General features: G+C 46.4%; 1 protein-coding gene across 1 annotated transcript in view; it reads left to right on the plus strand.

Moving 5' to 3' along the window:
• Positions 1-20,583, plus strand: part of SMARCAL1 (SNF2 related chromatin remodeling annealing helicase 1) — a 979,995-nt gene that overhangs the window by 847,229 nt on the left and 112,183 nt on the right. Inside the window, exon 14 of the mRNA XM_069616809.1 lies at positions 1,509-1,691. Coding sequence (XP_069472910.1) covers positions 1,509-1,691 — 183 coding nt within the window. The remainder of the gene's footprint in view (positions 1-1,508; positions 1,692-20,583) is intronic.

Here is a 20,583-nt window from a genome sequence, read left to right on the forward strand (position 1 = left end):
GGAAGAACCCAACCCCACCTTTGATTGGTTCAGGGTCCCTCTCTACGCTCGGTTGCTATTGCTTATATGGCAGAAATCTTTACAAACCTTCACTTAAAAAATTCATCAACTGCCACTGGCCCTGGTACTATGCTGGGAGCAGGGTGGAGGGGGAGCCATGGGATAGTCGTTGGAGCAGGGTGGGGAGAGCCCAGGCTCTGTGGTGGGGTGGGGAGATCCCAGGGACTGGGCTAGGAGTGGGATGACGGGGTCCAGAGAACATGATGGGAGGAGCTGGTGAGGCTCAGGGACTACACTGGGAGCAGGGTGCAGCGACGGCGCCCGATAGTTCATAGCCATTTGGATTTACTGTCCATTTGGCATTTTTGGGGGGCCTAGCCTGCCTACATTTTGCTCAGAGGGGACCAGGCCAAAAATGTTTGAAGAGCACTGCATTAGAGGGTACATGGTCTGTTTCAAACCCGTGTGTCTGAAGGCTAGTTTTATTGGTCACATACTAGAGCCTGAATAATCTTTGTGGTGCCAGTAAAGTGCTACCGTCTTACATCGGAGTCTATAGAATCTATGCAGGCAAGAATGTTGCTAGAGTTGATTTAGAACCTTTGAGGCCTCGGTAACTGAAGGCTAATATTACAAGTCTAGATCCTAGTAAACCTGTGTGCCTAGTTGGAGATTAGTAACTCGTGGGGCCTTCTCCACTGCAACTATAGGCACTCTAACCGGAGGAGGAACGACCCAAGCAAGCAACTCACAGCGCTGAGCCTGCACTATGCAAGGTTTTCATACTTATTCCGGGGCATCACGCTGTGCCTCGGCTGAGCAGGTTGGCATAGGGGGGTGTATTCTCTGAAGCTGTTTTCGATTTGCAAGCTGCCCATTTGCCATCAGGTCCTTGAACACTGATCTTTTACCATAAGAAGAAAATGTAGGTCGCTGAAATATATATATATATATATTTTTTAACATCCCAAGACCATTTCATGCCTTCAATTCTGAGACTATGCCCCTCCATTCACAATTTGTTCTTATTTCTCTTTAGTCACCAGCATCTGTTATCCGTAATGTCCAACCTCTCTTTTTCTCTTCAAAGAATTGGTGAATTCAATATCTGAAACACCTGTGAGCCATGCTAAGCACAATGAACATCTGACGAAGGCATTATCGAAAAGTAATTCACGTTAGCACCAGCAAATTATGGATGAACATGACATTAAAAGAAAAGTCTCTGAAAGAAGGAATGGGATCCTAAAATATAAGAATGATAATGACCATAAATGATTATTTGAACAAACCGAGGTTACTGTGTTAGACATTCACAAGTTAATATGACTTTATTGTAAGTGTGTCATGGCTTAGACAGCACAATACAATTAACTTGATGCCCTGAACGGCGCACACATGGTAATCTAGCATGCCCCCTTGTTTCATTAATTAAATGCATATTTTCCCAGTTATATCAGCAAATCTGCTAGAAGAATAACCAACTCTGCTCCTTTCCTCCTCCGCAGAATGTGGGCCACATTCGTATTGATGGCTGCACGTCTTCCTCCGACCGCCAGTCCCTGTGTCAGAAGTTCCAGTTCTCTGAGAAGTGCTTTGTGGCTGTGCTGTCCATCACAGCGGCCAACATGGGCCTGACCCTCTGCGCTGCTGACCTGGTGGTCTTTGCTGAGCTCTTTTGGAACCCAGGTGTAAGCAAACGTGAACTATTGCTGCTGCCTTTTCAAGTGTATCTGAGCGTTATGGCGCATAGTGTTGGAAGAATAGCATTGGAGAGAATGTGTGGTCCTGTTGCAGGCCTTTGTCAAGATTTTCTCTTTGTGAATCGAAACATGTCCTCAAAGCAATGATATATTTTGAATTGATTTATTTTGTACATAGGTATGATATGATAGGTTATTTATAACACGCTTAATACCCAGAGGGTTCCAAGGGCGGACCCCGGGGCTCGATCCTGTGTTGCTCTGTGTCGTCTTGTTTCCAAGGCGAGCACGTTGCCGCTGAGCTATCCCCCCAAGACGTCACAGAAGATTAAAGCCACCAGGCTTATCTCGTCTCACCATTACCCTGGTCACGTTGTCACTTTTCCTGGGTCTGGCCCAGGACATTTCAAATTCTGCTACTGACTTGCCTCACCGTTTTCCTGCTGGAAGTGGTCGATGCATTTACCGCACTGTCCCTGAAAAAGAAAAACCTGGTGAATCCCAAGTCTCCCTTTGCCACCGTCGCAAACTTCCTAATGTGTCTTTGTTCTAGAACCACACCTCAGCTAGAACATGCTTATATTCTCTACAGTATGTATTCCTTTTGGTAGTTAAATGCCCCGGTCTTAACTCGCCTCATTACAGATTTAGGTAATTGCATTTCTCCATCATGGGATCCTCATTAATATTCATAATCATTGAGTTTCTCAGCATGTCTTCGGGATTTTGGAAAACTTTAATAGAGTGATTACTCTCCTTTAATTTTACTAAAATATATATTTTGTGGTAGCCCATATGGCTTATTTTATACTTTCTTCAAATCAGATTTCACAATTTATCTCCAGAGAATACAATTAAGTGGCTATACAATAAGAGGAAAAACAGTAGGCAGATAGTCTGTGTAACAAGCATTACCTATGATGCAGATGTTAAGGTGTTTCATTTGATTTGTTTGGATAGTGGGAGTTTTTGAAGTGTTCCTCACACTGTATGCAGGTTGGTAGCTGCCTCCTGGGTTAGTCCCTGTGTCATTCTTCATCATGGATTAGTCTTTAGGAATCTCTTCTCCCTGGATTAGTCTTCATGCAACACTTCTCACCTTCTCCCCGATTATCCTTGGTTAGGGTGCCCTCCCTAGCGTTCTCTGCCCTTTTCTCTACATTTTCCTTAATCATGACTGACCTTGTTTTCCTGTTGATGACCATGGGCCCAAGTCTCAGGCTTTCTGCAATGGGCTTTATCTTGGCCAGTCACTTCAGTCTTTCCTCTCTGTGCCCTTTCTTGGCTAGCAGGTCCGTCACTTCTTTCTTTGCTACAGCTTTTGCAAGGCCTGCTATCTTCTCTATCTCGGCTTCTTTGGCTACTGCATCCACCTTTATTTCAGTGGATTTTCCCAGGACTACAGTCTTGTCTGTTCATAGTCCACTGCCTCAGTCCCAAATATCTGTGGATAAGGTGCCCCACCCACCACCATCTCCTCCTCCTCCTCTCACTTGCCTAATTGTCCCTCTTCTCTTCCTTATAGGAGCTCTTGTCACTGCTTTCCTTTCCTCTTTGACTCTTCAGCTATTCTCTCCTCCTCTCATATCATTGGCGCTGCCTCTTTTCTCCGTCACTCCTTTAGCATCACCTCTTTCCCTATCCTCAAACTCTGCCTCTTCTCTCCAGTTCTTGCAGTCTGTCTGCCCCGAACTCCTCTGACAGCTAGGTCCTCCTCGCCACAGTCCTTGTGTCCTTCTCAGTCTTACAGCATGCCTCCTCCTCACTCTCCTGGTAGCCAGCTCCTCCCCTCCGCAGTCCTGGACTCCTTCTCATGCAGTCCTCCTGCTTTCCACACTGCAGCTATCCAGCTATGCACCCCCAAACTCCCCTTCATTGCTCTCCAGGAGCTGACCCTTAATATAGGTCTTGAAGAGGTCTCCTGACTTATTTAGGTATGTTCGGTTGCAGGGATGCTTGGTAGTTATAACTGAATGGTGCAAGTCTTAGTCTTTTCTGTGTGTGTGTTTGCTGCTGGCTGGGCCGGAGCTGATGTTTTTTTTCCCAGCCCCCCAGAGTTCAGTTTGGTTGTCGCTTGTCAAATGTGTATATTAAGTATTCCTTTTAAGGAGTCGGCAGTCTGTAAAGCCGTTTCTTCAACATTATATTTTACATCAGTGTTTCTCGTATCGTTTAGTAATTAGGAAGTGGCTGCTGGGGACTCTCCTCCTTGGTAGTAGCTATATGGGAAGATGCCTTTTTCTTTACTTGGGTCCTTGGATAGTTTAGTTATGAAGCTTGCTAGTTTTTACCTGGTTACCTTGCGCTGGTTATTACATTGGTATCCCCACATAAGGTTTGACTTCAGTGTGGTTTTATTTTGTGTTTACAAGTGGTCAGCCGACACGTCTTTCGACCCCTCAGGGTACTTTTCAAGGCTGGTAAGTTTACAGACCGGTCTATAAGTGAATGTTGTGACATAAGTTGATGGTGATAAATGTGGGTAGTACATTAACATATTAGTTTTTTTAATGTTAAAGGTATTTATATTGCGCACCGTCACCAACGGAGTTGGTCTCCAGGCGCTCAGGCGGATCTGTAAACAAAGAGGTGGGGTTGGGTTAGTGGGTGAAGAGGGTGTAGGAAAGTGAGAGGTGGTGTCCTGTTGGCAGCCTCAGTTCGGTGTTTGTGTGCTGAGCTTGGGTGTGAATATAGGATCGAAGCGAGTCCTCGTGTGCTGTTGTTACAGTATATGTGTTAATTGTTGTTGCGGTGTGGTGAAGTGCTTGTGGACTGCTGTGAGCGAAGTGGTTGTGTGGGTTTCTGTGTTAGTTAAGTATGGAGACATTTGAGGTTTTGGTTAGTGGGTTATGGGTCTCTTAATCCTTGTAGGTTTGTTTTATGTATCCGGTTGTCATACTGGGTAGGCATATTATTTTTCTTTCTTTCCTGACTGTCTAGTTTCTGGGGTGATGGCGTGGCTGGTTCCAAGCTAAATTATTTGAGCTTGGTACACCTGGTTGGGCGAGCATTACCCCTAGTTTGATAGTGGTGTTATATTGTCATTCCCCCGCTCCTTCCTATCTATTTACTGTCTGTGGTCCATTGAGTACGTATATTCTTCTCTTCCCTTTCCTGACACTCTAGTTTCTAGGGCAATGGCGAGGCTGGTCCCCAGCTAAGTTATTGAGCTTAGTACACCTGGTGGGCGAGCAATATCCCTACTTAGGTAGTGGTGTTATATTCTCATTCCCCGCTCCTTCCTATCTATTTACGGTCGGTGGTCCATTGCTGCCTGTGATTACAATGTGGGCCAAGGTGTTAATGCTAGGTCATACCTTGCCTTCCTTCCCGATTGATCTGTGGATGTTCTTTGGTATGATTCTAGGTGGTCTATCTTCAATTGATAAGTGGGTATGTTCTAGATCAGTATATCCTTACTTCTATTAAGGGTCAAAGTCTTAAGGAATAGGGGATAGGTTCCTCTCTCAGCCTAGTTCCGCTGTGTATGCCCCTATGGGCATTCATTCTAGTTATGGGGTGGCTAGCCAGGATTTGAGGAGTTTCCTGAATTGTAGGTGGTCTCTTGTGTTCTGTATGTTCTTTGGTAGTTCATTCCAGGTTTTTGGTGCAAAGGGAGAGAAAGAGGATCCTATGCGTTTTCTTTTGATGTATGATTTGGGTTCTAAACGGATGTCGCTGCTGGATCCGAGTGACCTTGTAGTGTGATGTACGCAGGAACTCTGCGGCTTGGTCGTGGATTGCTATGTGGGTTATGCACATTGATTTGAACTTGGTCCACTATTTGATGGGTAGCCAGTGTAGCTTTATCAGCGCTGGTGTGATGTGTTTTCTTCCAGGTAGTTTATGGAGCCGTCTGGTCGCTGCATTTTGTATGCATTTGAGTTTTTTTAGGAGTTGTTCAGGCATGCCTAGATATAGCCTATTGGCATAGTCTAATCTGGACATGATGAGAGCGATGATGGTAGTTTTGTTGGTGAATGAGAGGAATGGTAGGATCCTTTTATCTACTCGCAGGAGAAAGACGCGTTTCTTGATTAGGGCGTTTACTTGTGGCTCTAGAGTGAGTTCATTGTCCATCAGGAGTAGGACTCCCAGGTTTTTTACAGTTGATGTTGCGGCTGAGGTTTCACCAAGTTCTGCTGGCCATGGTATCTAGAGGTTGTCTTCTCCATTTTTTGTGATGATCATTATTTCTGGTTTTCCTGGGTTAAGTTTGAGGTAGTTTAAGTTCATCCAGTTGTATATTTCACGAAGGCAGTTCTCTAGTGTTGAGTTTTCTTGTTGTGAGATTTGTATTTTATAGACTATTTGTTTGTCGTCAGCGTAGTTGTAATAGATGAGGCCATGTCTTTCAATTATTTTAATTAGTTGGAACAGGTAGATGTTGAATAGCAGTGGTGAGAAGGATGATCCTTGTGGGACTTTGCTTAACGATTCTCTTTGGCTTGATTTGAAAGGTTTCATCCATATTGTTTCTGTTCTGTTTCTTAGGAAGTATTTGATTAATAGTAAGGCGTTGTCGGTGATTCCGAAATCTTCCAATCTCATGATGAGGATGTCGTGGTTAACTGTGTCGAATGCCGCGGAGACGTCTAAAAGTATCACAGCGGTGCTTTTGTTTGAGCCTGCGTTTGCCTTTAGATCATCCCAGATTGAGATAAGTGCTGTTTCTGTTCCTCTCATCGGTCTGAAGCCTACTTGTGCCTGGTTTAATAGGCGGTGTTCTTCTATCAATTGCTTGGGTTGTTCTATATATGTGTGTTTCCAGGAGTTTAGCTGTGTAGGGGGATGTTGGAGATGGGTATGTAATTGGAGCGGTGCTCTACGTTTTCTGCTGTGTCCTTGAGGAGTGGTTTGATGTATGCTGATTTGAAGGATTGTGGTACTCTCCCTGTTAAATCGATTGGTTGAGGACATTCCTGTAATATTCCATTTGTGTTTCTTGTGAGAGGATTTTTTTATTTTAATTTTTTTTAAATATTTATATTGCGCCGGTAGCTCGCGAGCCTCGGGGCGCAGAAACAAGGACACAAAGAACGGACGGAACAGATAGTAATTAGACAGAGCGGACGGGACAGTCACATAGAATTAAGCTAACTGAGGTATATGCCGTGATGGCCGTTTATTTGAAGATATGGGTTTTTACCTGTTTGTGAAAACGCGAGTAGTTGCCCCAGGGGGGCAGGGATCCGCAGGGGAGCTTGAATTGTTGCTTTGATTTACCAGTTTGATTAAAGACTCCACTCATATGTGCAGGAAGTTTCAGAGTTCGTTCCGGTGTTCCTTGCATGGGTGGATGTCTTCGGCGGTGTGGTTGCATGGTCTGTTTTCTATGGTCTGTTGGATGCTCATGATTTTATTTTTGAAATGGTCTGTGAGGACACTGCATAGTTTCCTCGATGGTATTGGAGCGTTGGTGCAGCCGGATGGGTTTTTTATTTTGTTTATGATTTTAAATAGTTCTTTTTGTGTGTCTGGTGCTTTGAGGATTCTGTTGTCATAGTATTTGCTTTTTGTATTTTCTTTTTGTATGAACGGGTATGTTGTTGAAGATTCAATTTTTTTTCCGCAGTCTTTTTTTGATCCTCCATTCGAGTTCCAATTTTCGTTTTTTCCTTTTCATGGCGCTTAGTAGTGGGGTGAACCATTTTGCCGTTGCTCTTTTTTGGGATGGATTGAAAGGTTTTTCTTTGGCGATCTTGTCAATTGTTGTGGTAATCCAGTTGTGAAGTATATCTATTTTAGTGTCTAGGTCAGCTTCATCCATAGCTGTTACTTGTGGTTTGGTGATCGCCAGTAGTTCCGGTAAGTGGAGTTTTTTTATGGTTCTGCAGTTTCTTTTCATGATGATCAGTAGCTTTTCCTGTTTCTTGTTTATTGGATAGGGCAGTGTGATTACGAAGGGGTTGATGAGGTGGTCGCTCCAGAGGATCTGAATTGGTGGCGCCATGGTAATTAGTTTCCTGTTGGCCAAGATTGCATCCAGTGTCTGTCCTGCCTTGTGGGTTGCTCCTTTGACCATCTGATGTAGTTTCATTGTTAGTTGGCTGGCAAGAGATTTTTGTGAGGTTGTGATTTCTTCATCGAACCAGATGTTGAAGTCTCTGAGGATAATCAGGTGGTTATGCTCGATAGCTAGGTTGGTGATTGATTCTATGAAGGTGTCTACGAAGGCTGCATCATACTTCAGTGGTCTGTATACCAGTATGAATTTAAGGTTTGTTCTGGGATTTGTTGATAGTCATATGATTAGGGAGTCACATTTATTGATGTTTAATGGGTCTTCCACTTTGATTTCCAAGTGTTCCTTGTGGATGATTGACAGTCCACCACCTCTTTTGGTTTTCCTGTTTGCTTGGATGCACTTGGCGGTATCGGGCAGGCAGTTATTGCAGGTGATCTTGTAGTTGTAATCTAGCCATGTTTCTGTTACGAAAAGGATGTAGATGCATCCATCACTTAGGAGGTCGTAGGTTTCCGTGGCATGTTTGGACATTGATCTTGCGTTAATTAGATTGCAGTTGTTCTTTTTGGTGTGATTTGTTTTTTTTTTTTGTTCTCGGTTTTGATTTGTGGATGTTCAGTTGGGGTGCTTTTATGTTGACTCCGATTGGTTGAGGTTCTGTGATGGCGGCTTCGTCGTTGAATCGGTCTGTGAGATTGATAATTGGGTTGCTGACTTCTATTGCTTCATCATCTCTTGTCATTTGATATGGTTATCAATGGTGCCCTTCTGTTCTCGTGAGGGAGTAAGGGGATTGACGTCATCCCATTCTCTTCCTTTGTTCTGTTGTTCGGGGGGGGGGGTTATCCATCTGGAAATGTCTGTGTCGTTGGAGTATCTAGGTTCTTTCGTTGGTGCGACGTAAGGTGTAAGGTATAAGGATTTTTCTCTTGCGATGTTTGTTCTGTCGATAATATTGTTTGGCGGGGTGTGTTCTGTATTGGAGGCTTCTTCTGCTGGGGGCGGTTGAGCTTGTGCATCCGTATTATTTGTACCGTGTTTCTTTTCTCTTTGTCGGCCTCCAATTCTGCTTCGGGGCATTTTGGTTCCTTGGAGGGGGAGTTGATCTGGGTGTTGGGTTTATAGGGGCAGTTGTCCAACTTTTGTTCCTTGTGCCAAGCTAGTGTTGATTTTAATCCTCTTGTTGCATCTGGAGGTTTTTCGAGGGTGTGTTTTGTTCAGTCGGTTAGGTAGGGGTGTTCCTCTTCCAACGGGAGGGCTGTCCTGGGGAGTATTGTACATGTGATGGTGGTGTGGCTTGTTATGGGCTCTGGGTGCGGTAATTAGGGTGGGGATTATGGTAGGAGTTACTGGCATTGGTGGTTACTAGGTGTTCAGGGGTGTCAGGGTCTTAGGATTCAATTATGGCAGGTACTGATGCTATCCAGACAGGTGGGACGCAAGAGGTAAAGAGCCTAGGTTTTGCAGGTGGTTTACAATGAGTTGTACTCTTGGGTGTAGAATATCAGATGTCTGAAGTGATGTAAGTTTCGGCTGGAGCCAAGCGATGATTGAACAGCTTGATTCTTGATCCTTGGACAACAGCAGGTGGGTCCAGATTCTGCAAAGGCAAGATTGCGACAGCTAGCTATCAGGAGAGGGTTTTAGGCCTCGCAGAAGGCATGCAGTGATCAAGTATCGGGTTAGGGACACCTAGGTGACAGGGGAGGTTTAGTTTGGGAGAGGTAGGTGGTTATTAACGTCCAATTTTAAGATGCCTAGCTATCGGGAGTAAGGTCCAGGCCTCTGAGTGTCAGGCAGCAATTGAACACCTAGACTGGGACACCTAGACAGCAATTGTGCACCTAGACTGGAACACCCGGACAGCGGGAGAGGCTTCGGCCTCACAGTGTGGCAGATTTAACTGTATAAACTAAGGGTGGGAACACCTAAAATGGACTCTCGTGTACAGAGGCGTAGAGTTTCAGGTTTCACAATGCAGTTCAGGCACAGGGGAGTACCCTAGGTATAGTTTGGTACAGGAAACGCACCCAGATAGGAGTTCTGCGTGGTGGGTGAGACCTAGGTTCTTTAATGCAGCCTGGTACGGGAGGGGACAACCAGACTTGAGAATCCTGTATTGAGGTGGAGGGGGCTAGGTTTCACTTTGCAGTTTAGTACAGGAGAACACGCTGAGATTCGAGAGTCCTGTATATCTGGAGAGGGGCCCTAAGTTTCGCTATGTAGTTTGGTACAGGAGAACACACTGAGATTTGAGAGGCTTCTACAGTGGAATCGAGCCCTGAGTTTTATAGTATAATTTGGTGCGGGGACACACCTAGAATGGGGGCCTGTATAGTGGGAGAGACCCAGGCCAAACAATGCTGTTCAGTACAGGGTAACGCCGATATTGAGGGACCTGTATAGTGGGAGGGATGCCCAAGTTTTAAATGCAGTTTGGTACAGGAGAACACACTGAGATTTTAGAGTCCTGCACAGTGGGGGAGAGGCCTAATGTTTCAAATGTTTCAAAATGCAGTTTGAAATACAGGGAGTACACTTAGAAAGGTCCTGTATAGTGGGAGAGAGGCCTACGTTTCAGAATGCAGTATGGTACAGGAGAACACACTGAGATTTGAGAATCCTGTATATTGGGAGCAAGGCCTACGTTTCAGAATGCAGTATCAAATGCAGTTTCAAAATACAGGGGAGCACACTTTGTGTCCCATTAGTTTCATAATTCCATATAGGACATGTTTATCACATACATTAATATAATATAAATACATAGTTAGCATATCCACTGATCAGTGGATACCAAGATAGTAAGATAGCAGTCACATGGGTAGAAAGAGGAGGGATGGAAAAGAGGTAGCTGTGTTAGTTAGTTCCCAGATGGTCTAGGGGGATGTTTAATACAATGGATGCCTGTTTATGGCTGTCGGTTGTTTTAGTTTGGTAATGGCCTTACCTAGGTTTTTGTTTTGTGCCATGTCTGTGGATTGTGAACAGGAATTTTCCTCGTGGCCCGGTGGGGCTATTTGCTGTGGAGAAAACCGGATTGAATTTATATCTCTGCATTGCATTTATATCTCCGCAGTCCCTATGAGAGGACGAATCTAACTAAGACAGTGGTGGGAGGGGTGGATCTTGCCAGTGCATTATTTAAGTGCATTGCCATTTGCAACCTATCATATTGGGGTGTGGTGTGCATGTTAGCTAAAGTACGCATCTGTGCAAAGCTTTAGGTTTTAGGGGTTGGGGGCTTCTTTTTTGTTGTATTTGTGTTCCTGCTTGGTTGAATAGAGAAGTGATTGACTGGTGGCTGACATGCAGGAGGTTTGTTAAAGGCCATCCTATTTCCTACCACTTTCTAGGTAGTAGGGCGGTGGGGGTTTAAATTAGTGATCTTACGCAAAATTGAATTGTGATTCTATGCATGTGATCGCTGACGTGCAGGAAGCCTGTTTAAGGTAAGTCTGTGAAGAGACAAGTGCAGCGTTCAATTGATTGTTGTCTTTTATAACTATAAAAGGATACATATATCCGTGCAGCATTTTGCTGATTATACTGATACAATTTGGCACTTTGTCACAAAGGCATTTGAATTGTGTGCGTGCCTTTAAAGTTCAATCTCTGGCAAAGTTACCTGGATGGCTGTGCACTGCCAATGTGTACGTGTCCACCGGTTGGTGTGGAACGCAGAGCCAACAGCTACTAGGATTTCTTTTTTAGAACAATTCCAACGGCACATGAAGGCCATTGTTCAAATGTAAAAACATCAAAACATGTCAATTTTTCAGATCCCCTAACAAATACTGCAAAAGAACCAAACGAAGGAGAGGTAGGAGGGCTGTTAAACACCAACAACGACTTAGTCTTTTTTCCCCATTTCTTTATCTAACAAGATCTCACTCACAGAAACAATCTGGACAGGGCAGCTCGCCGATTTAGTAATGAGTCTATTAACGAGACAAAGGTCATCAATGGACACTGTGAAACCAATGCATGCTCACCCACATGTGCAGGAAATAATCCATAGATCTGTGCGGTTAATTTACTTCCTTCACACCATATTGAGCATGTGCGGACAACCAGTGTTCCCATTCCACACCAACCAGAGGATACGTGCATTTTCCTTTGGCCATCACAACATGGTAAGACCGAATCTTATATAGGAGGGTTCCCGATCTCTAAAGACTATTCTGGGATTGAGAGACGTCTGGGTTACGGAAGGAACTGCTTCCACTAGAGAGAGGCAGCGAGAGGGGGGTGCCCATTAGTTTATTCCACCATCGTGTGATATATATTTAACAATCATTATGTTGAAATATCTGCTCATGTTCAGTCTGAACGATGCACAACTCTTCAACTGTCTCCCAGTTTCCGTGAATAATTAAGGTTATCTCTGACATGGGTGACTGCAGAAGTGTGAGCTGTGCCTCCCTTTGTTACAACAGGTATCAAATGGTAGAGGCGTGTGTCAGAATCAGGAGACGGACAAGGAGGCATGATTAGAATCAATGTTATTCTCTCTTTAAAGTAAAACAAAGCCTAATCTTTCCCTAAACTTGTGATATTAAGCCCTAATCTAATAAAAATAAAGTTTCAAATGTTGCTTGTCAAGATGGATAAGTATAAATGAAAACCTCCATCCAGAATCCCATTCTAACCTGGTTGCTCTCCCTACTACTCAAATGAAAAACATGTAACAACCAAGACACAATTTTGGGCATTGCCCAATGAAAGGGAATGATCTGGCTTCTGACCCCCACCCCTGTGTCTCTTTTAAAAAAAAAAAAATGTGTAAATTTTTTTATTTATACATTTTTTCAAGAAAACAAATTGATCCAACAGTAATAATAATGCAAGGGGAAGGAGCACATATGTCAATTCATCAAATTTCCAGTCCAGAATACCTTCCCTCGAGTCCATCTGTATTCAGCAAAGCTTAACGTTGCATTCAGTTCATCAATTCAACTTTAACTAGATCATGAACAATTCATTTGTCAACAGTCAATTGGAGAACCATGCAATCATGAACAAACAGAAACAGCAGGAAAGAGAAAAAAAAAAAAAGGGAAACATTCAATAAATCGGAGCCTGTGCAATTCGCAGCAATATCCATTCTGTGCAAAGTACTCAGTTTCAAGTCTGTCAGGAGTTCATAAAGTGCCTCATCAGGTCTGGCCTAAAGTATATCTGCTCCCTATCCTCCACATAGTCCAAGAACGGGGCCCAGGTCCGTCTGAACCTCGATAGCTTTCTTTCCAGCATAGCAGTGAGCTTTTCAAGACCCATTAATTCCCACACCTTCACCCACCAGTATGCCACCTGTGGTCCTTCCACCGTTTTCCAAAATCGCGCCCTGGTGATTCGTGCCGCAGTAAGTAACTGCGCAATTAGGGCTGCTCTGGACCCCGTCATCGGGAAGGACCCATCTTCCGGCACGTCCCAAAGGATTAGTATACGCGGGTCCATAGGAAGCAGCGTGCCCGTAACCTCCTTGATCCTGGAACGGACCTCTAACCAATAATCCTGGATGACCGCACAATGCCACCACATATGCCCTAGATCACCCTTTTCTCCACACCCATGCCAACATGTATACGGATACCCAGGGTTCATGGCATGCAATCTAGTCGGCGAGAAGTACCAACGGAAGCATATCTTAATTGAATTTTCTTTTACCAATGTACATCTAGAGCTCTTATGGGCCCTATGCCATATGCGCTGCCACGCTTCCCCTGGGATTTCAACCCCTAACTCTCTTTCCCACGATAACATGTAGGGGAGCTTTTCACCTTCAGAGACATTTTCTAGAAGGCCATAACAAGCCGTCAGCCTATGAGAGCTCTACCCCTCAAGAATTCTCAGTTCTATACCAAATGGCACTCTGCTGACAGCTTGGTGAGTTTCCCTATTAGTCAACCAGTGTCGTAGCTGTATGTACCTAAACCGTTCCCCCTCTGACAGCCCAAACTTCTCCTTACACTCCTGGAATGTCAGTGGTTCTTGGTCTACATATAAGTCCCTAAGCCTCAATGGACCATTTGATTCCCACCCTTGAAATGAGCTGGGAGTTAATCCTGGTGTAAATGCCGGATTCTGTGTCACAGGGGACAGCAGACCCAGACCCAGAGCTATCCCTTTTTGCACTCTCGCCTTATCCCAGCTTTGAAGCGTTGTGGGCAGAGGTCCGCCCTGATAATTTGGCGCCTCCTTGGACAGGAAAGGGAAATATTCTAACATCAATGGAGAGGCTTCCTGCTCTATTTCCTGCCATTTAGGTGTTTCAGTGGAACTCCCCCAGGCTAGCATAGGAGCCACCTGCGCCGCCCTGTAGTAGCGCTGAACCGAAGGCAGACCTATACCCCCCTGTGTCGCCTTTCTCGTCAAGAGTTTATAGGGTATTCTAGGCCTTATTTCCCCACACAAAGCATCCTATCTCCTTCTGCATATCTATAAGATCCCTCTCGGGAATCCGTATCGGCAACGAGTAGAAGGCATATAGCAGCTTCGGGATGAGACATCTTTACCGCACTCACCCTGCCCAACCAGGACATTTCCCGTGAATCCCATCGACGAAGCCATTCTTTAGCTTCTCTAAATAGTGCCGGTATATTCGCCTTAAATAGGCCTGCATAGGTCGGGGTCAGTTTAATCCCTAAATATGGAATGTTTGTATAAGACCAGGGAATGGGAAAGGCTGCCTGTATCTCCGCCAGACTCTCCGGGGGCTCAGTCAATGCCATACCCACCGATTTATTTGCATTCACCCCAAACCCTGAAATTATTTCAAAATTGGACAATAAGCGCGTCAGGGGCGGGATGGACTTAGTTGCATCCTTCAGGAAGCATAGCAGGTCATCAGCGTATAATGCTATTTTATGGCATTGTCCTGCAAATTCAAAGCCCATGATCTCCCTACTCAAACGGATATGTTGTGCTAAGGGCTCTAAAGCTAATGCAAAAACCAAAGGGGACATGGGACAACCCTGCCTAGTGCCCCTGTATAGACGGATTGCTGGGGTCATGTTCGTGTTTAGTTTGACTTTAGTGGAGGGAAACTCATAATTGGAAAGGATCAACCTCAAGAATCTGGGGCCAAACCCGAATCCCTCTAACACCAACTGTAAGTAACTCCAAGACATACTATCAAAAGCCTGATGGGTATCTAATTATAACAGCAACAATTTGCCTTGCAGTCTAGGGGCCAGAGCTATCAAATCTATCGTCCGACGTATATTATCTTGAGTCGAACGGTTCCGTATAAACCCCGTTTGATCTTTCTCCACTAGCGTCGGGAGAACCTCCCCAAGGCGCCCTGCTATCACCCTACTTAGTAATTTTGAATCCGTATTTAGTAAAGTAATTGGTCGGTAAGATGCGCATTCAATCAGATTTCTCCCGGGTTTCAAAACCAATGTCGTAGTGGAATCTGCCATAGACTCTGAGATCAATCCCGTTGCCCAGATGTTATTAAATAGTTTTGCTAAATAAGGGGAAAGCTCAGCCCTGAAGATCTTACAGAATTTATTTGAGAACCCATTAGGTCCTGGGGCCTTATCCAGAGGAAGGGAATGAATCACGTTTTCCATCTCCTCCCTTGTAATTGGCTTCTCTAAAAGCCCACGGGTTGCTTGAGGCAACTGTGGCAAATGCGCTTCTCGTATGAACCCCTCTGCCATACGTACATCTGTCTGGTGGGGGGCAGAGTGAGCCCTAAAGTACTCCTCCACTACACAAAGTTTCTCCCTCTCAGATGTGACCCTCTTTCCTTCCCCATCCATAAGTGCCTCAATCCTATTGCGGCTCGCCCGTTGTTTCAACTTGGCTGCTAATAGCTGATTGGCCTCCTTGTTACCCTTAAAATAGTAGTATTGCTTAACTCTCATACTATATGCTGCCCGGCTCATATGATGGGTCTCGAGGGCTCTCTGGGCTATCCTCACCTCTCGTTTCCGACTCTGAGTAGGTCTACACCTATGTGCCTCTTCCCTCTTCCTGAGCTACAAATCCAACTGGGCTTGTATTTGTTTCCTGGCCCTACTTTTCTCTGCAGAGTAAGCAATAACCTGTTCCCGAAGCACAGCCTTTGCTGCATCCCATATCTTTGTATACGGCAGTGCCTCTGTCTCATTCTCATTAAAGTACAGGTTAATAGCCTCTGAAATACATGAGCGGAACTGGGGATCCTCCAGGAGGAATTCATTCAATTGCCAGGACCGTGGTGGGCTTGACTGGGCCTGAAAAGACGCCAACGTGAGTAGGACCGGAGCGTGATCTGACAATGCCTTGGGCAGTATATCTATGTCAATTGTTTGGGCTATTAACTTAAGAACATATCCAACATGGAGAATCCCTTCTGCACCACAGAATAATATGTGTATTCTCGCTCTTCTGGATGACAGAATCTCCATACCTCTATAAGGGAATGTGCCCGCAGGAGCGTAGTAAGTGCCAAAAAATTATTTTTATCAGCGCTAGTTGGGGGAGAGTTTTATCCATCAGAGGGTCAATTAAAGCGTTGAAATCACCCCCAATTATTATTTCACCCTCCGCATGTTGAAACAGCATCTTCGAGACAGATTCAAAAAATGTGTCCTGCTGTGCGTTAGGCGCATATAGAGAGACCAGCGTCGCCCTCCTCCCCTGTAGATCGGCTACTACTAAGACATATCTGCTTCCCACATCCTTCAGCGTTTTACAGACCCCTAACGAGATTCCTCTGCGAACCAGGATGGCCACCCCAGCTCTCTTACTCCCTGAAGAAGCGCAAAAATGTGTAGGATATAGTTTGCTATTAAGCCGGAATTCATCTGACGAGAGCAAGTGAGTCTCCTGAAGAAACAGGATCGATGAGTCTAAGGTGGCCATGCGGTGAATCAGTGCCCTTCTTTTAATCAGAGAATTCAACCCCTGCACATTCAGGGAGAGACAGCAACAGGTTGGGGTGGTCATAGTCTTATCATTATCTCCCTCCAGTAGTCGCCCCTTTTCCTTCTCCAGTCAAATTTACTAGATATAAATGCCCCTTCTCCACTCCCTCCCCAGTCTCCCACTCCCTCAGATTCAAAAGGTCCCAGCATAACCAGGAGCAAATTCCTGTCTATCGCTAACTCCACCATTTGTTTGCCCCCTGCTGTAAATCAGGCATTCCACGAGAGCTCCCATAACACCTCAAACCCTGCAGATCAATGCAAACCCCACCACAACCTTCAATGATCAGGCTCCCCAAAAACATAAAAAGAAAGGAAGAAAAATAACTAAATATAGATTATCCAATGCTTGCCAAACGCATAACATAACTAATACGAACAGTAACCCTTCCAGGGTAACAATGTCGGGCATAATCCGTGTGACGGGCTCCAACCTCCGGCTCCCAGAATCGTTCCCACACATCCCCCTATTTGCAATAATCGCGTAACCGATAAGCGTACACATACATCCCTTTACAACCTTGTTCCAACTTTACATGTTCTAGAACACTCATGCCAGGATCTGAGACAGGCAGATCTCTTATCAGTGTATCTGCGCTGCCGTTGTATTTAAACATTTCAGGGTCCACACCCTGTCCCATTTCTGCAGACACCAAATGGCCATGTCCGGAGCAGGCAAATGTATGGCAGTATTAGCCCAGTTTATTCAAGTGGCCATCCCCCCTGGGGGGCTCCGCGACCATGTCCACTCACTTCCTATCAGTCGTCCTGCTGACATCTTTCATGTATGAATGCAGTTACGTGCCACTGAGTAGAGCACCCGACTATCATCACTCACCCAGCTTGCTGTATTTCATCATCCCTTTAAACTCCCTGTTGAAGCGTATGAGTTCTTAATGTTAACTTTCCCCATCCATTCCAGGGGGCGTGCTGCCCCTCTGCTCCATGACCTCCGGTATCTTGCGTGCCTTAAACAGTGTCCAACCCCTGGGTCTTCATCTCTTATCCCTCGCCGTGAGGCTGACCATCAGCCCTCCCTCCGCGACAGTCCCTGTGCTGTCTGTCTCGCCCGCAGCACTTCGCAACCACTCCTCTGCCTCTCCCTCAGAGCCGATGCTGAAGGGGCGGTTCTGATTTTCAAACAGTAGACTACACGGGTATCCCCATCTGTAGCGGATCTTTTTCGCTTGCAGCCAGGAGGTGATTTTCTGGAGGTGACTGCAGTTTGCTAAGGTGTATGGTGAGAGGTCCTGAAACAATGATATGGCAGAGCCACGGAATTCCACCTTTTCCACCTTTCTAGCCGCCACCATTATCTCCTCTTTTTGCCGAAAGAAGTGGACCCTAGACAAGACATCGGGGAGGAGATTACGCCTCTGCTGGATAGAAGAATATACTCGATGGGTCCTGTCCAGGATCAGTTCTTCAGAATCCGGAATTTTCAACAAAGTCTTAAAGAGATCCCGCACATATTCAGCGAGGTCCTGGACCTGTCGCGGCACCCCTCGGATCCTAATGTTTTTTCTCCTTGAGCGATTTTCTAAATCCACCTGCTTTGCCGCCATTTCCTCCAGTTTGCTCTCCACATTCTGCATCCTTTTGGCGAGATCCTCATTATCTCTCTCGTGCTCACATGCCATATTCTCCAGCTCATTAACTCTAGTCTCGAGACCACTCAAGTTGGAGCTCATTTCCGCAATAGACCGCGCCAGCGAGTCCTTTGAGGACTGAATCTCCATTGTTATTGCCGTCGTAATATCTTGCTTAAGTGTTCTCAGCATTCCTTCTAGTTCTTGTCTGAATAGGGCCGGGTTGAGGGTTGAATCAGACCCCTGCGAGGCATGGACCTCAGCCACAATCGTTTCCATCTTCTGTGGGGTAGGCGTTGCTGTAGTCAGGTAAGTTGTGATTTTACTCCCTCTGTTCTTATTTCCTGTTTTGGACATCGCCAGGGAGAGGGTGCTCAAGATAATGGAGTGCTCCTCGAAGTTCCCTTAAAAGCCGTGTCTGGAGGCGTATGCCCCTACCACTCTAGCTTCTCATCCAGCACCCAAACGCCTTCGTACATCAAGGTCTCATTTTCCATATCAGCCAGTCCGTTTTGTCAGCTTCCAGGTTAGGCTTCAAACTGTTGCATTTGTATTTGTAAGCAGTACAGCCAGCGGTTCCTCCGTCCTCCACCGCCACACCGCTCCTTAACCTTCAGCTCACTTCAGCTCCGTGGAGTCAGCAGCCCCAGGCAGCCCAGCGCAAGCCGCCCCCGCAGCCACCTCCACCGGAGCCGACAGCCTGCAGGCAAGGGGAGGCATGCCCCGGCCCAATCCACGCCTCAGCACTCCACCGCTATACCTCCCCGGGCCACACGCTCCAGCGTCCCTCCTCTCTCCAGGGCTCTTGCTCTCCAGTCGGCCAGCCCTCGAGCCCCCCGGTTCCATTCTCCCAACCTTCGCTCCTCCAGCCGCAAACTCCGCCAACAGTCTGATCCGCTTTGCCAGGGATCTGCCTGTCACGATGCCCGCTCCCGGGGAGCCGGCTCAGGCCCTGCGTCCCCGAAAATGGACATCAAGTCCCTGGGGAAGGTCCCAGCAACCCCTTATAGGGGCCCTTTGGACAGCGTCCTGGCGCCTATGGCGCCAGGCTCATAGAAAACATCAGTACTGGCGCCATAGGCGCCAGGCTCATTATGAAAGTGTTTGGGTGCACTTACCCGATGCAGACCATGCTGCAGAACCCCGGCCTCCTTGAGGCCTGAAAGGAACTACTTTACCTGTGGGACTCATTTACCACCCGGGCGTGGTCGGGGAAGGATACATACCTGATTGGAGGAAGGACACATTCTAGGAACTTCTTCCAAGGCTATTTAAACCACACCCGATCAGCCACACGTGCTTCGCGTTGTTCTGCATCTAGCAGCTGGACGCTCACTGTGTCTGCTCCTGCATCTTGATTTCTGCCACACCTGCCAGCATCCTGAATTACCTGCAAAGGAAGGGAACAAGAGAACAGAAGAAGGAAAAGGCCTCACCTGCTAAATCTGCATCCCAGAGGCATTTCGCCGACAGTCCTGGAAAGGAAGACATTTATTTTTAAAAGCACATCGCATCGATCGCTGCAGCGCCGCATTCTACTCACCTTTACAGGGCGCCTCCATGTTCAGCAGCGACCCACCCGGATTCGCAGTCGCGCCCCCGCGCCTAGGGAGAAAAAGACAAGAACAAAGGTGAGAGAAAGAAGGGAAAAGGGAAGCTAAAACTCCATGTCAAGACTTACCTGTTGGGTCATTCCCTTTTCATTTCGGGTCCGCGCCGCATCCAGGCATGTTCGGACCCCGGCCCCTAAGGGGAAAAAGACATCAGCGTTAATGAGTGAATGAAAAGACATTACCAAAACACTCATTAAAGACTTACCTGATTTCCACAAGGATTTCACCGCTCACCTCGGGTCGGGGCCTGTTCCCCGGCATTCCGTACCCCGGACCCTATGGGGAAAAAGACACTAGCATTAGAACATTAATGCATGGACACAAGGGGAACCACTTATAGAAAAACTTACCTGGAAGCCAAGCAAGTTTGGTTCTCACCCATCCGAAAATCCAGTGACGTAACTGGATACCAATGCGCCCCTGCATCAGAAGCAGGATGGAGAGCTCGTCCTTCCAGATCCTAAGGTGAGACGCTACGGGGAAGCACAGAAGGGTTTTGAGGAGGGTGAGAGGGGTAAGTGGGAGGCCGATTGCATTACCCCGCAGACAGTTAACCCCCTATTCTCACCTACAGACGGATACTTCTGCGAGTCAGACAAGCCAGATCTGGGCCCGGTCCAGTCCGTCTTCCGAACCCTGCGCATCACCTTAGACGAGGTCACAGCAGCGCGAACCAGGCCAGCGCCCCCGTGGGAGTCAGGTGAGCGTTATACTGCCTCCTCGTTCCGGCTCCACTTATGCTAGGCTCGCAGGGTGTCGCAGGGCGCAGCGGCTCCTCCACATCTCCCG

This window comes from Ambystoma mexicanum, chromosome 9, assembly GCF_040938575.1.
Source record: "Ambystoma mexicanum isolate Mex_15411 chromosome 9, UKY_AmexF1_1, whole genome shotgun sequence".
Taxonomy (NCBI): Eukaryota; Metazoa; Chordata; class Amphibia; order Caudata; family Ambystomatidae; genus Ambystoma; species Ambystoma mexicanum.